Raw genomic sequence first — 15953 nt, 5'->3', positions numbered from 1 at the left:
CAGCACTGCAGTAGCTGCTTTACTGAGACCAGCACTACAACGTAGCCTCACAGAAATTAGTGTACAATTAAGGGAGATACACTTTGGAAAACCACTTTGATTGGAGAGGTCCATTTCTGGGAAGAGTTACCAGAAATGGAAACATCTGAGTTTCTATTCAGACACTTTAACATTGACCTACATGATTTTATTAACACTATTCGTATGTAACAATGATGTATCAGTCAACTGTCACAGTAAGACGTGACATCTGAATTCTAGCTAAGAAATAATAAGACACAGCCCTCAAAGAGGAGGAAAAGATTGCCAAGGAAATCTTTCTTCAGTCTTTCTCAACTTTTTTTCAAATTTTCAATCTTTCATAATGAAAGACAGAGACAACTACAGAGAAGTACCAGTCTTTTCTTTCTTCTTTAATACTTTAACTTAGAATTTTAAAAAAGAGCAATTTTTACTGTACAGTCACATTTCTCCTCTACCCAGTGCTTTGTTTTTACTTTCAGGAGGTTCAGAGCCCACTTGCCATCACGTGGGAAGTTGATTTTCTTATTAGGTCTGCATACAAATTGGTGAACATCAGAAGGACCCTCTTTGATTTTCAAAGTCTGTACCTCACAGTAGAAAAACGAGTAATTCTCGTGAGCCCCTGGGAAATGTTTTGAAGTCTAAAAGAGATCAGTGAACTCACTGATGCAACATAATTAATGAAGGGATTAGGACACTCTTATAGGGAGTGTTTTGGGGGAAAATTTATCACATCAATTGTTCGTTCCAAAAAAAGTATTTTAATTTTAATGTTTTAATTATGTATTTTAAAAGTCAGTGCTAACAAACCCAGGTAATAAGGGGTGATGTTTCAGCCAAGTTCTGCTCAGGTATTTTAGCAGGTCTGAATCTTTTGAAAGTGATGTATTGATCTAAAACAGCATCCATCATGTTAAAGGTGATACTTCTAAGTCTTAACGTCTTGCTCAACATTCTTGTACACTGAAAAGCCAGTAAAACCTTGGACAAGTGTGACTCTTGACCAAGCGTACAGGATAATTCCTTCTCCCACGAAAGAGGTGTTCAATTCTTACTTCCCATATTCACAGTTTTATTTTGAGTGGATAACTCAGAAGAATCTTAAGCACTGAAATATCATCTTCTCAGTCTGTAAGTTCCACGTTCTTATAGTCTCATCTCAACCTTGCTACACAAGATGAGGGCATTGCTTGTTTCTGGTTTTATTTTAAAGTTTTTAATCAATTTGAAGGCTTTGAAGTTCTATATCACCTTTAAGCATAAATCGTGTCTATTTCATAAATATGATTCACTACCATCCACCTGCAGATTCTTGCGAGGACATGTAGAGATTCTAGCAAAGGTCACTTGTATTTCCATGAACTATCACATCTGTTTTCCTGAAAGAGAGAAAATACTCTGTAACCAACTCGTTATATCAAGGTATGAGATTCAAAAACATTTCTTAAAAACAAGATTTCTTCAGTGAATTTTCCCTTCTTTTTGTGCTGGCAATCATTCTTAGAAGGTTGCCACAGATGGCCTTGAGTTCCCACTGCTGCACTGTGCCTTTGCATTTGCCAATCTCGCTGTGTAACTTCTCCTGATTTTAAGATCAGACACCTTCCTGTTCTAGCAGCTTTCTAAGAATAAGAAAACCGACACAAATTTTGGGAAAAGTTGAGGCATAAGCCTTCTGACAGTCAAATACATGCTGGAAAACTACTTCTAAGGAAGAACTTTGGCCATTTCACTAATTGACTGAAATTTTCTCTACTAATTCACTTAATCGAGAAAGCAACTTATTTCTCCTGTTCCTCTGCCCTGTTTGTTTTTTTAATTAAAAAAAGAAATGGTAGCAAGGTAGAGAAAAAGGACATTGTAGATGAATAAATAAGTTTGTTTTGGGCAGAGGGGGCTGTCCAGACTGCCTGAGACTGTCAAGGCATTTGAACAAATTGTATATCATGAACCTTTCTACAGCTACAACACAGCTGGCAAGCAGCACCTGCACAGCACTGAGGGGTAACTGCTCAGTACAGACCCAGACTGACAATTCTTTAGCAGAGCTGTAAAGTGCAGTACTGAGTCAGCTGAAGCTGCTCCTCTGGCCTTACCTGTCACTGGGATGATGTGGATGTCTGTGGAACAGCCCCTCCCAGGACAATGCTGTTTTTGTCAGTCAGGGTTTTCGGGGTGCTGGTGGCTGGGGACTGGAGAATTTTACGTGAAAGCCTCATTCTGCCATCAGTGGGATCACGGCCAAAGTACTTAACCTGGTAAGGAAACAAAGCATTTTCACACTGACCAACTTAAGAGAGCTGGATATAGCATTTTCCTTAAAAGATTGGTTTGATATTTTATCAATTTGATTCTAGAAGAGCCATAAATAGGCATCCTTTAGCCTATATTGCTGTCAAACAATGTGGTGCCTAGATAGCAAGAGTATGACACTAAGTAAATCTAATTTGAATGACCAGGCCTTTAACTAGCACAGAAAGGGAATCCATTATGGAAAAATATTTTCTTCATAAACACTAAATAAATAATTATAAAAAAATCAAATTTTAAAATATGAACAGCATTTTATTAGCATTTTAAAGTTAAAAAAATAATTACCTGAATTTCTTGTCCAACTTCTAATCCCAGGGCACTAGGGTGTTTAATCTAGAACACAGTGTTTTTCAGAAATAAAATTATCTGAGTTAGTTATAAAAATCCCTTCTTTCAGGGGGTCTTCATGCTACACTTCAACCCCAGTGGCTCAGCACTACCTTAGGAACAACAGGTTTCTGAATATTCCTTGGAAAAAGGTATTACAGAGCCAAAGAACTCGGTGTAAAAAGGACTGCAGCAGCCACACAGCTGATTGTTTGCAGCTTTAAGTATAGGGCAGGCAGAATTAAACAAAAAAGTGCTGCTAATTAACAGCTTCTAACCTGGAAATGGACTGTGGAACAACAGTGAGTGTGTTACAGCCATGACAACTGGTTAAAAATAAATATAATTGCCCATTTTATACCTGTTTAAGGATGGATTACCTTTCTTTGATCCAGCTGTGAATTATGAAGTAATACTGGGGTCATATTCGGATACAGTTTTACCATCACTCCAGAATCTCTGCAGCAGGAAACAGCACAGTTATTTCAAAGTGCCTCAAGAAAAGTCCACATTTCCCTCTGCATATGGTCCCCAAAGCAAGCATTAGTAAGCTTCTCATAAACAAAATTTTACTCATCTCTTTTAAAAAAAATCTTTTATTCACCATAACATGTCCACTCATTTTTCCTTAACTGGTAGTGAATGAGAATTTCTTATTTCAGGGCAGTACTTCAGTAATAGGTACCATCCAAAAAGTACTTTTTACAAGACAAATATTGGGTTGAAAAGTGAAAAGCAAATTCATAACCATCTCTTTCAGATTCAAAGATGAAAAAGGCCTTAAGTTTTATAATTTAGAGACATTCTAAAAACTAAAAAAGCAGCAAAAATAAAGAGCTTTATCAGGAAACAAAATACTATTTTCAATAGAAAAAATATCAGAAATTATGTAGGTGCCAAGAACCCCAGCATAAGTTTGGCACCTTTAAAAATCATTTACTATTCCACAACCTATTTAGATATCAGGAACACAGCTATGTAAATAAACTAACTTAAACTCCAAAGCAGTTTTTATACCTTAGTTCAGTTATTGTGGCTGTATAAATTGCCCCAAATTCCAAATTAACTTCTTGCTGTAGAAGAAGAAAAGCAGACAGTAAGACACAAAGTCACAAAGAGCAAACTGAAAAAGTTAACAACAGAAGTCTGTTCTTACATCATCTTTGCAGATCTCCCCAATAAATTCTCTGGCTTCGTGCATTGCCCCCGGTGTGGGAGCAAACACAGAATAGGTCTCTTCATCCAGCTGACTCACAGTCACACCTGAAAGTGGGCATTTAGGAGAGCATTTAGGTGCAGGCTGCAGAAAGTCACACTCAGCAAAGACCTGCACGGAGCAGAATGGTTTTGCACAGACTCATTAAGATCTGAGTTCTAATCATCATTTAATCTTGTTCAGCTTTACATGCAATTGCACGGCCACCACCTTCTTGCAAATACCGGGATAAACTTGTGGGCCATAAAGGAACACAAAATTGTTTTTATAATCCTTTAAAGGCAGGGAAAAAAATCCTGAATAAATGCTGAGGGTTATGAATCAATTTCCTAGAGATTTTTAATAAAACTTGCATTAATAGCTGATGGAAATTAAAGTGTTTTGGAGACAGAATGGTAAAATTCTTTGCTCCTCTGGAGTAGTTTTGTGGCCAGACCACATAGGCTTGCAATCAAAGGGAAATATGATTTTTCCTCCTTTTCTCCACCCAATCCCCTGAGAAGAATTAATCAAATTCACCAGACCATTAAGGGTTTCAGGTCCAAAGCAGAGCATCTACCTGGTACTCTACAGATATCAGTATTTTTTCATTTTTAGTTTGCACTGAGCTCAATATACAAGTCTGAAACAAAGGGAAACACATCAGGATAAATTATCACAGGAATCAAGAATGTCTCACCAGTCTGTGCTTGCAGTTTTTTCAAATTATAAGCCCCAGGACCAACGAATCTTAATCTTTTTGATAATGGAACGTGGATAGTTTCTGAAAGAACATTTTGAAGTCCTTTGAAATGCTAAATACAATCACCTTGAAAGCTATCGCACAAAAAAGGCACATTCCTTTAGCTTTTAATCTTTTACAGCTACCTGTGGTATTTGCTGAACATGAGTGTAATTATAGGTAAGAACTGAAATAAATGAAAACACAGAATACACTTTGATGACTGTAAATTACCTTAAGCCATACTGATACTCTCATCTATATCAATTCTGATTTTGTGAGAGCTTCACATAACTTCACTCAAATTCTGTTTTCTGCTGTGCACTGAAATAGAACAGTGCTGCCCCACATGGCAACAAAAATCCCCCCAAAATAACCAAAAATAACCAAATCCCCTCTACAAATTAAAAATAACCCCACAGGGCAGGAGCAAAAATATATAACAATCAATCATTAAAAAAAAAAAAAAAGCTGTTTTAAGCAGAAGCTTATTGTTAAAAAGGTAATTATGAAAGCTATGAATTCATACAATAGCATTACCTACAACTGGTCCACTTTCTTTTCTTTTAGGTCTGGGTTTTGCCAGTGTTTGGTTCATGATTTGTAAAATCTCCCTCTTTGCAGCTAGAGGGAATAATAATAAAAAAAAAAATCAGTAATTTTGTATATGATTAAAATAAATATGTGAAGTTTTTGTTAAACAGTAGAAAAACATTCCTTATCAAAACCTGTCTCCTGCCTAGCTGGAGAAGGTCAAGCTGAAAGTTTTCCAACTCATTAAATCCTTATTAAACCACGTAGCTTCATTTTCTCATGTGCTTTAAGAATATTTTAGCTGCACATGTCAGAACACAGATGGCAGTAAGTTTCACTTGTAAATATAGCTGAATTTATGGGAAATGAGAGAAAGTTTGCTGTTATTTTGATAACTTTATCCTATTGGATTTAAACAAAGTCATGTAATGTGTGTTAGTCCAAATCATTCAATGTCTGAAGTTAAAGTTAGTTTGGAGCTTACTGATTAAGCCAAACTCATTTTATAGAGGCTTGGTTTTTTCCACAACAAAACCAAAAAATGAACACTTTATTGTTCAGTTTCATACAACTTAATACCATTTATCATTAAACATGATAAAATGGGTGCAAATCCAAGCATGGACCTACCTGTAGCTTGCTGAATAGCTTCCACCACAATTTTTATTGGTATTCCTGGCAGCTTCAGATCAACCTGACATGAAGTGGCATCAATATGTCAGGAAAGCTTTTTTAATACTCTCTCAAGAGTTTCACTTGAGGAAGATTTCATGTCACAATACCTGCAGTGCTGTTATCCCTTTATTAGTGCCTGCCATCTTGAAATCCATATCTCCATAGTAATCTTCAATTCCCTGCCAGCACAGACAGAGAAAACCAAGTTGGAGTCATTTTATCACAGTGCCAGGTCCCACTATACTGAAAGTACAGAGGAATTACTTTTGAGACTTCCAAGTTTTCCTCAGCTTTATTTTGCTGCTCAGGATTAACACTGTTCCCTCCTCTCTTTAGAAATTAGGAGCTTTTGTGAACAAGTGTTTGATCGACAGCTGATTTTGTGCTGTCAGTGGCTGCACATTTTCCTCCCCAGCCACTCTTCCAAGTGCTCATTCTCCACCCCATATATTGTGTCTTTCAGTAAATTAATAATTTTTTTCTCCCATGAGGAAAAACAAAATTCATTGGGAAGAGAAAGCTTATGAATGCTTAAATAACTAATAACACACACAAAAAAAAAAGAAACACGACTGAACATTTCACAGAGATTTTTCAAAATAAGGGAGGAATTTAGGAGATAAAATCGAGAAGATACAAGCAATTTTTCAGTAGTGATGTTCCAGAATTAACTAGGTAAAAGGTTACAAAAGAAGGCCAGAAGAGGTATTTTTCAGCACTCAGCAGCAACAATAACAATGTGAGGACCACTCACCAGGATGTCTGTCAGCAAACGATAGTCCTCAATGTCCTCTTTTCCCTGACTGCACTTGGTAATAAGGCCTATGGCTACACCGGCAACTGCATTTGTTACTGGAACTCCTAAGAGTGGCAAAAAAACCCATTTTTGAACCCTGTGGTCATTTCCAGATCCTGTAACACATTATCACATGCAGATATTATCCTTGTAAGTGCCATATTTTGTACCTGCATCCATTAATGCCAAACTTCCACCACATGCAGAAGCCATGGAAGAGGACCCTGGAGTTGGAATACAGGAAAAAAGCAGGGATTAAACACTGAAAAAATACAAGCTAGAGTTATTTCCCTCAACCTGTAGCATAAAAGTGCCCCAAATACCATTTTATTAAACCAAGAAAGGTCCATTGTTCATGGACATGTACATGCTTTTTAATTGAAGTGTTTCAGGTAATAATTACGAAGAACATTTAAACTGAAATCTATTATTTAACATGCCTATATGTCACATTTGTCAAACCTACACTTTTTAAGAACCAAATTCAATCTCTAGCACTAGGGTAGAAACAAGAAAATCCTAATACCATTTGATTCTAAGACTTCAGAAGTAACTCGGATTGTGAATGGGAAATCCTGGGGAATAACTGGTTTCAAAGCTCGTTCTGCCAATGCACCTGTTTAAAAAAGATACCAAGTGATCCATAAATAGAAATCAGATAAAATACTGAAACTTCCAGCATGGGATTTCTCTAGGCTGGACTTACCATGTCCAAGCTCTCTCCTGTTCATCCCAGTAACTTTGCCAATCTCATTGGTTGCATAAGGTGGAAACTATGAAGCAAAAGATGTGTATACACAGAAAATTAATGTGCATTTCTTTTCCATTTTAAAGCATACACTTAGAAAAACATCTTTGAAGTTTTGGTGCATCTCAAGGTAAAAATAAATTAAAAATAAAATAATTTCAAGCCACCACGTGACTTCTATCAGTCACTTGGTTTGCAAACCAGGACCAGTTTAGGTTTGTAAATGTTTAGTAAATGTTTTACTTCCACAGAACAAAAGAGAATAAAGCAGTTGCAAGGCAGCTAAGAGAGAACACAAGCAGCTTCCTCCAAATAAACTTGTCAAACAACCTAGCAGAAATGTTATTTCTGTCACAGAGATAATGGAACAAGATACACCTGTTGCCTGGAGGAAATACTCTGGGCAAGCTCCAAAGGCTGAGAGAGATCCAAGATGTAAAAGCATTTATTTACTACTGCTGTGGCATGTCAGCTGAACATATTAATAGAGTTTACTAAAAATAATAGCACAGGTTAATCCTGCTTTCAGTAAGAACCTGTTCTGAAGGAGCTCACCTAATGTTACAGCATTAAAAACGCTGTATAAAATGGCAATTTACAAATTACCTACTGCTTTTCAGGAAACCAGCACTTCTGTTCATATAAATTCATGCATCAATTAGCATAAATACATTTTAGCAAATCTAGAGATGATTTATAACCTTGGAAGTGATCAAGTGCACCTTTAAAAGCAAGACATAAAGCCCTTCTGTGAATCATGCAGAAAGCTGTGACACAGGAAAACTCTCACCTCATAATGCAGCATGAAGTTTTTATCTTTTATTCCACTATTAATTAAAAACAAGACCATGTTAAAAAAGGAGCAACCAAACATATTTTACACACAACAAGTAGTTCAAGCTGATATTGTGATGCTTACAAATGGATCAAGCCAAAACCAACAAATCAATACATTTGCTGATCACCCACAGTTACCAAAATTAGCAAATGTGGACAAATTCTTTCAGGGTAATAAAGATTTAACTACAGTAAAGCTGAGACATTAAAATGTAAAAGCTCCCACACTGGGATGAAATCACTGAACTGTGGCTTTAAAAGGAACGAATTTCACTTCAGCCTTCAGCAATAAATTGTTCAAGGCAAAAGGACTAGCTTGCTACATCCTAAATTACATTTTCCCTGCTCCAAAAAAAAAGAACGTATGTATTTAAAATATATAAACCAGACTGGATGTTACTCCAGTTTCAAGTGTGTGCCTACGGAATTAATGTCACCTTAACACAAACCCAATGCCATGATCTGTGGAAAACAGGCCACTTCGAAGTCTAAATTGACACAATTTTCAGTCCTAAGAAATGTATCTATGTCAAAGTTCAAGGGAATTTAATCAAATGTGCTTAAATGCTCACCCTCTTAGTACCACTGCCAAAGCACCAAGATATACATACCTCACTGCTGTTGAGATAACATCTGATTTTACACTCGATTCTAGAGAGTCAAATGTAACTGTACACAGAACCTAAAATAAAAATGAGCTAAGATAAAAAATAAATCCCTCTTAAACCCTTCCAGCCTTCACAAATGTTACTGTTTATGAAGAATCAAAAAGAATGACTTCAGCAACAAGTAAGATGCCATCAGCTACCACTTGTATGGACTTTTTTTCTCCATCACACAAACTTATTCATAATCTGTAAAGATCACATAATCTTACAAGCAATCACATTTAAAAATACTAACTTAATGCTTCTTAAGTAGGAGCCAAGAGCACTTTGCTCCCTAAGAAACATTTAAGAGACAGGGCCAGAGGCAGCCACGATGTTGTTTGTGCCTGTTTCCCACATGGATTTGCAGTGGGCAAGAGGGGACAACACTGAGGAGTAAAATCACTGTTTGCAACTGCCACCCCAAGTCAGTGTAATAAGAAGTCAGATCAATGGCTGACAGTCTTCCAGCAAAAAGAGCTATAAAAACAGAGAAGGCCAAATCTCGAGTACAATCTTAAATCAATCCACCCAACAGCTGACACTTTTGGCAAAGAAGAGGAAAAAAAATCATCTCATTATTGCAATTTTTTGGGTAAAATTTCCCTATTTAGTTCAGGTTGCATATGAAGTTGCTTTTAAAAGAGTTCTCATGACGTGCACAATTTAGCAGTGCCCTACACACCAATGTACTTATCAACCTACACACCATTTCTACTTATTCCTATTTAAATGTGAAGAAAAAGGAAACCTGGCATTTAAATGAAAAACCCAAATCTTTCAGCTTTTGAAAATTCATTTATAATTTCTGATGTTTAAGTGACACTACCTGTGTTTGACCTCTTTGAAATAAGGCTGATCCATGAAGCATTTTGAACATGTTCACTTCACATTTAATGTCTCTGAGGGAAGTCAAATCTCTCCCATCACACCTGAAGTGACAAAGAGAAATTAAGAGATCAGTTAAACCATAGTCTTGGATTAAAAGCTGACGGAACTATTATCAGTAGGAGTTTGACACACCCACCTTCTATATTCATTTAGAACTAGATTTCTAAAAATATCCTTTGAAGCCACATTGAAAGATTCCATGATTTCATAAGGCTCAGCCTCCGGAAATTTTTCTGGGTATAAAAAAGAAATTGCATCTGAAGTTGGAAAATTAATTTTATACAACTTTTACTAAAATAGCTTCCAACAAAGAGCACACTGTAACTCCAGGCAGTGCTACCTCCATTGAAGCACTCTATAAATACAAAGAAAACAAAAAATACCTTTCAGCTCCTCTTCTGTTTCAAGCCTTATTTTGTTGATTGCCTCATCTCTCGAAATCTAAAACACAGGATTTGCAACCAGTTATCTCTACAGGGCAGAGCAACAACAGAGCTTTGGGGTTTTGTTTGGTTTAAAGATCTGTAAAAATTTAAGGAGTAAGAAACAGAACTGTCACACAAATTAAAAAATCAATAATCAGGTTGGAAGGGACCTTAAGGGTTGTGTGGTCCAAGCTTTCTTGGCAAAAGCACAGTCTAGACAAGATGGCCCAGCATCCTCCCCATCTGAATCCTAAACATGTCCCACGGTGGGGAATCCACCACTTCCCTGGGGAGATTATCCCAGTGGCTGATAATTTTCCCCAAGGAGAACATTGCTCTTGCGCCCAATCAGAACCTCTCAGAAGTAACCTGCACCCATTTCCCCTCATCTTTTCCATGTGGCTCCTTGTGAAAAGGGAGTCGCCACCTCCACATAATACAAACAAAATATTGTGCTAGGTAAGAACTTACAGAACAATTCATTATTACTATTACAAATAGATGCAGAGAAGGAGACAAGCTTAAATTACAAAATCACAGAATCCCTGAGGTTGGGAAAGATCTTTGAGATCATCAAGTCCAACCTATGATCAGCACCTTGTCAACCAGACCATGGCACATCCAGTCTTTCCCTGAACGCCTCCAGGGACAAAGCTTAAAGAGCTAAAAGCTTGAAGAACTCAATCCTCTACAGTTTCATTCTGATATTAATAGAGAAAATAATTATATATTAAATAATTATAAAAAATAAAATGATTGATTACTTACTTTATCATGGCTTGAATCTGTGAACACTGCATAGATCTTGTTACAAGCAAGTCTTTGGGAAGAAAAGGAAGAATTTTTGAATACACAGCTTAAAAACCACTTCTAGAACTAGGGGCTTTTTTGAGGACTAAATATTTGAAAAATATTTGGTGAAATATCAGTCTGGTGAAAGCACCAGACTGATACTTATAAACATTGCTACATCTGCATTATTTGCTCTGAACTCACTTCTTTGCCATTTCCACGATCTCTTCAGGAGCAATAAATAATTTCTGGACAGTTCTCTTGACAACGCCTCGCTCCTTCACCAGCTGCTGAATGCCCTGGATTATCTGCTGGGTCTGCTTCACCCCCACTTTGATGGCATGGCAGAAGTCTTGCTGCAAGATATTCTCAGCAGTTGCTTCCAACATAACTGCAATGGAAAGATAAAAATTAAGTAAATTCCCGTTTTATTGTTCAATAGCAACCTAACTCAACTGAGGATATACAGATTAACATTAAACTGCATAAATATGAGAGAATCTACTTTACTTAACCAGAAGTTACCTATCACTGTTGTTTGCTGCTACTATTGTATAAAAATACACATTTCAAAGATATGGAAAACATCTGCAAAGATTTCCAAGCCCTCAACAGACAACAATTAACCTGCTTACCAACTTGACTTTGTGGAGCTCCAGCAACAACTAAATTTAAAGCACTAGAGGCCATCTCTTTTCGAGTTGGATTGATAACAGTCTCTCCATCCACCAGCCCTACCCTCACAGCACCTGCAAAGAAACTCCAGAAAGTTATTTATTATCATAATAAGGAAGTTCTTTAAGGCATCATTTTCCTTTGAAAGTTACACAGCTAATAACAATAATTAAAGCTCCAGACTAATTTTAAAACATCAGCATGTTGACTGCATATTGAGAACAAATCTAGAAGACAAAATTATCTATTCTGTTTTTCTTTCGGGTACTACTACTGGGTAGGGCAAATAATGCCAAGTAGTATTACACACAGTGCTGTGAGTGTACTGCAGCTGAAAGGAAAATACAGTTAAATACTTGTTCTTGGCTAGGTCTTTTCCCAGAAAAAATTCACAATGAAATAAGTATCTTCTTGAATTCCTTGACGAAAAGTATTCTGAACCAGCTATTTTCCAAACAATACTTTTCAATAAATATGTTTCTCTAAAGAAAAAGTTAATTTATTGGTCTCTATAGTACACTCTTTCTGGATTGTAATTCCTCCCAGAAGTGTATTTAGTCCAGAAAAAATAATCTCTTGAAGTGCAATAATCCTATCCATTGTAAAATTGTTTTCAATGCTTGAAACTTAGTATTTAGATTCAGCTTCTTGTTAAAAAAGCAAAGCACCAGCTGTGGTCTAAGTCTTCCATTACATTAAAATCACCTATAATTTCACAATGTTTATTTACCAATAGGACCATTCCAGGGGATATCAGACAATGCAAGTGCTGCAGAAGCTGAAAGGAAGACAAAAATCTGGATTAGAAAAAAACTGATCTCATTAAATCCCACAGAAGCAGTAACTTCTCACAGCCCTCTTACCTCCATTAATTGCCAGAATATCAGGATCATTGACACCATCTACTGCTAAAAGATTACAAAGGATCTGGCATAAGATAAAAGACAATGAATAATTTTGGCCTATACATTTTTGTTAGCTGTCAATACAAAGCTAAGGACACGAAAAAAACCCCACATTCCACATATCTACACAAGCTTAGGCAGCACATGGAAAATTTCTCAGGTATTTAAAGTAGAAAGCTGACAAAAAACCCCCACTAATGGATAATATTGTATCACATCATATATAAAATATGCACCATTAGCATCTTTCCTCTGTTGTACAGAGGAGATTTTAATTTTGTTCCTGCACCTTGACATTTCCAAAATTTGAAAAGTAGGATGTAATAAAAATAATTTAAGACAAGGAGATGACAAACTAAAAAGCAACTTTACATTTGTTTGTAAAGTACAAACTCCTCCTTAATGTTAACAAAAACCATTTTTCTTAAAACAGGGCCTTTATTATGTGAACTTTTCATTGGCCATATCCCAGTTTTCCATTTTGAAGGTAGCATGACCTACCTGTGTATCATAGAAGTAGCCTGCTGGAAAGAGTGGTCTGATTGACCGATCTGCAAAGGAAATAATCAAACTCTAACAAGCAGTTTGGTTTTATAGTTAATATTCAATATGTCCTGCAATAAACCCCACAAGAAACTGACAAAATAGGGTTTTTTAAACAAACAAACAAACAAAAAAAACAAACCAAAAAAACCACACAAGAAACCAAAAGGCAGAGAACCCAGAAATGTATTTAGCATGACCCATATAACCTTAAAATTTCAATCATATTGATAAACAATAAATTACAAGTTTGTTTTCTGACAGCAGTTTTAAACAACTGTATTTTCAAACACTCCTGAGAAAATTACAAGGTCTTTAAAATACATTGTAAATGAAATGTTTCAGCCTACCTATTACTCTGCTTGTAAGAATTTCTTTATCAGTGGAACCAAGCTCTCTTCTTAGATAGTTTGTAGGAATTCTTCCTGCTGCAGCAGCTTTCTGACGGTAGTCAACCTTCCAAAAACAATTCAGGGATTATTAATGACACCTGATTATTTACTGCAGAGCCACAGAAACCCTCACAGGGGACCCTAAGGATCATCCAGTTCCAACCCCAGTTATCTACTTCCCTCCCATAACAATCACAGCCCTCTGAGCCTCACAATCCAACCAGTTTTCCACACAACCAAACCATAACATCTGGGCTTGGATGTCATGGCAAAGTTCACAAGGGCTTTGAGGAAAGCAAGCCTTACTAAAGCCAAGGCAGACAACATCCAGGGCTCATCCCTCACCCACACAGGGATCCTGGACATCTAGACATTTTATCATCAGCTGCAATTCTGAAGTCCAGGGTCTGTTATTTACTGTTTGAATTCCTCACTCTCCCCAGCATCCTGAACTCCATTATTTAAGGATTATCACTGCTATGTCGACCACTGATTAACACAAAACTAATTCTGTCATTAGTACTTACCACTAATGGCATAAACTGAGATGGAGAAGGCTTGGTTTTGCTGACTGCTGTGACCATCACTGCTGTATCACCTAGCTGGGTTAAGAAAAATAGATAAAAGCTGAAGTTACCTGCAAACAAAATAACTGCAAATGTTCTAAACTCATTCAAAAGCTAAAATATGAATAAGCATTATACTGTGCAGAAAACCACCACATAAATCTGCAATTCAGGCCATTATTTTTGCTTTTCAAACAGAAGTTTTTCCTGTAAAATACAGCTGTCCCTTCATTAGGGATGACATTGCCACTTAAGGCTCGATATCCCACATATAGCAGGCTCGGATGCCCAAACAATGACTTTTAAGATACAGGAATTTTGAAGCTGCACAAATTTTAACTACTTTTTTACCTGAACAACAGCAGATCCATCAGCAAACTTGGCAAGTTTTCCAGAAGACAGCTCCATCTTTCTAAAGGAAAGAAACAACCTGTTACATGAATTCCTGGTGAATTCACATAAATTTTCCAGCAATTTCTACATTCATCTGCAGCCTCAACTGCACAGAATGAAGGCTATGCTTTACAAGATATTTAAAAATCTTCCTTAGATATGAAAATTGAAACTCCTTGAGCAAAAGTGACAAAATCCTCCTAAATTTCAAGTGCTTTAGCCTCAAGTGTCCTGCTTCTTTTACCTTGAAGCAAAGCCTTGTAGCACATCAGCTGTCACTAGGAATTACATCCAAGCCTTGGAGGCAAAGGTGAATCACCACCAGCTCCAGCTGGGTTTAGCCAGTGGAAAACACCCTCACAGGCCAAGGGGAGCTGCTTGCACTCCCAGAGAACACCACGTCCCACCACGGCTGCAGAATATTCCCTCCTTCATGGCAGAGAATGGAGCACAAGGAGACAATGATGACACACTCAGGAGTGAGACATGGATTACTTATTCCTGAGTTGTGCTGGCTGCTCGGTGCTATTCCACAAGCCCAGCACACCCTCCTGACTTTCCATGCCATTATTTATACAAAGAAGTCCAGCGGTGGTCCCTTCCCAAGCACAGCCCCTCTGTTACAATTCATTAGTAATTTCTATACAGGTTATCCCAGGTAACTTGTTCACATGCTTGGGGGAACACTTGGGCAGGGCCCCTATAACCTGTAGGTGTGATCTTTACTGTTACAATAATGAACACAGTTCAGCTACAGAATCACAGAATGGTTTGAATGGGAAGGGATCCTGAAGATCATCGAGTTCCACCCCTCCACTATCCCACATTGCTCCAAGCCCTGTCCAACCTGGCCTTGAACACTTCCAGGGATGGGGCACCTACAGCTTCTCTGGGCAACCTGTGTCAGGACCTCACAAGGAAGATTTTTTTTCCTAATAGCTCATCTAAACTACTGTCTTTCAATTTTAACCTGTTCCCCTTGTGCATGCCCTCATAAAGAGTCTCATCGTTTGTCTAGTCAGCTGCCTTCAGGCACTGGAAGGCCAGGATTAGGTGACCCCAAAGCTTTTCTTCTCCAGGCTGAACAATCCCAGTTCTCTCAGCCTTTCCTCACGGGAGAGGTCTCCATCCCTCTGATCAACTTGGTGGCCTCGAATATTTTGCTAAGTTGGCAATATTCACATAGACATCCATTAGCATCTTGATTTTCTGCATCCTTAGGGCTCGTTAGTTCCCGGATGCCCCTGGCTAAGCGATGACAAGGATGATTCCACTGATCCGGTCTCCTTTCTTGCTGATTAGGCTTGCCAGCACGCCAAGATCCGACATCAAAGAACGTCCCGACTGAGGATAACCTCGACACGTTCCGCATTTTGTACCACTTTCTCCTCACGTTTGCCTCACTCTCCAGCCGGGGCAGCGCTCCGTACTGCCGCCCCCCCACACCCCTCAGAGCCCCTCACCTGCCGCCCACCTCCACCGTCACGGCCCGCCCGGGCCCGGGGCCTGCCGCGGCGCCGCGGGCGGGCACCC

The 15953-nt window shown here is 37.9% G+C and overlaps 1 protein-coding gene across 1 annotated transcript in view; it reads right to left on the bottom strand.

Annotated features, from left to right (window-relative positions):
* Positions 1-392: 392 nt before the first annotated feature.
* Positions 393-15953, bottom strand: part of PNPT1 (polyribonucleotide nucleotidyltransferase 1) — a 16097-nt gene continuing 536 nt past the window's right edge. Inside the window, exons 2-30 of the mRNA XM_042021016.1 lie at positions 15884-15951; positions 14379-14439; positions 13989-14063; positions 13420-13525; positions 13028-13077; positions 12485-12548; positions 12352-12399; positions 11582-11695; positions 11151-11337; positions 10923-10974; positions 10113-10170; positions 9866-9962; positions 9668-9770; positions 8803-8873; positions 8145-8181; positions 7313-7379; positions 7133-7222; positions 6777-6830; positions 6565-6671; positions 5918-5989; positions 5766-5829; positions 5142-5225; positions 4560-4643; positions 3821-3927; positions 3682-3737; positions 3045-3123; positions 2623-2670; positions 2121-2279; positions 393-1403 (exon numbers count right to left, since the gene is read on the bottom strand). Of these exons, the coding sequence (XP_041876950.1) occupies positions 2124-2279; positions 2623-2670; positions 3045-3123; positions 3682-3737; positions 3821-3927; positions 4560-4643; positions 5142-5225; positions 5766-5829; positions 5918-5989; positions 6565-6671; positions 6777-6830; positions 7133-7222; positions 7313-7379; positions 8145-8181; positions 8803-8873; positions 9668-9770; positions 9866-9962; positions 10113-10170; positions 10923-10974; positions 11151-11337; positions 11582-11695; positions 12352-12399; positions 12485-12548; positions 13028-13077; positions 13420-13525; positions 13989-14063; positions 14379-14439; positions 15884-15951 (2259 nt within the window). The 3' untranslated portion in view covers positions 393-1403; positions 2121-2123. The remainder of the gene's footprint in view (positions 1404-2120; positions 2280-2622; positions 2671-3044; positions 3124-3681; positions 3738-3820; positions 3928-4559; positions 4644-5141; positions 5226-5765; positions 5830-5917; positions 5990-6564; positions 6672-6776; positions 6831-7132; positions 7223-7312; positions 7380-8144; positions 8182-8802; positions 8874-9667; positions 9771-9865; positions 9963-10112; positions 10171-10922; positions 10975-11150; positions 11338-11581; positions 11696-12351; positions 12400-12484; positions 12549-13027; positions 13078-13419; positions 13526-13988; positions 14064-14378; positions 14440-15883; positions 15952-15953) is intronic.

This window comes from Corvus kubaryi, unplaced genomic scaffold (assembly GCF_017639235.1).
Source record: "Corvus kubaryi isolate FWS band 111438036 unplaced genomic scaffold, C.kubaryi_AGA036_p1.0 37103, whole genome shotgun sequence".
NCBI classification, from domain to species: domain Eukaryota; kingdom Metazoa; phylum Chordata; class Aves; order Passeriformes; family Corvidae; genus Corvus; species Corvus kubaryi.
The sequence above is the reverse complement of the archived record's forward strand: the minus strand, read 5'-3'. Positions and strand labels throughout refer to the sequence as shown.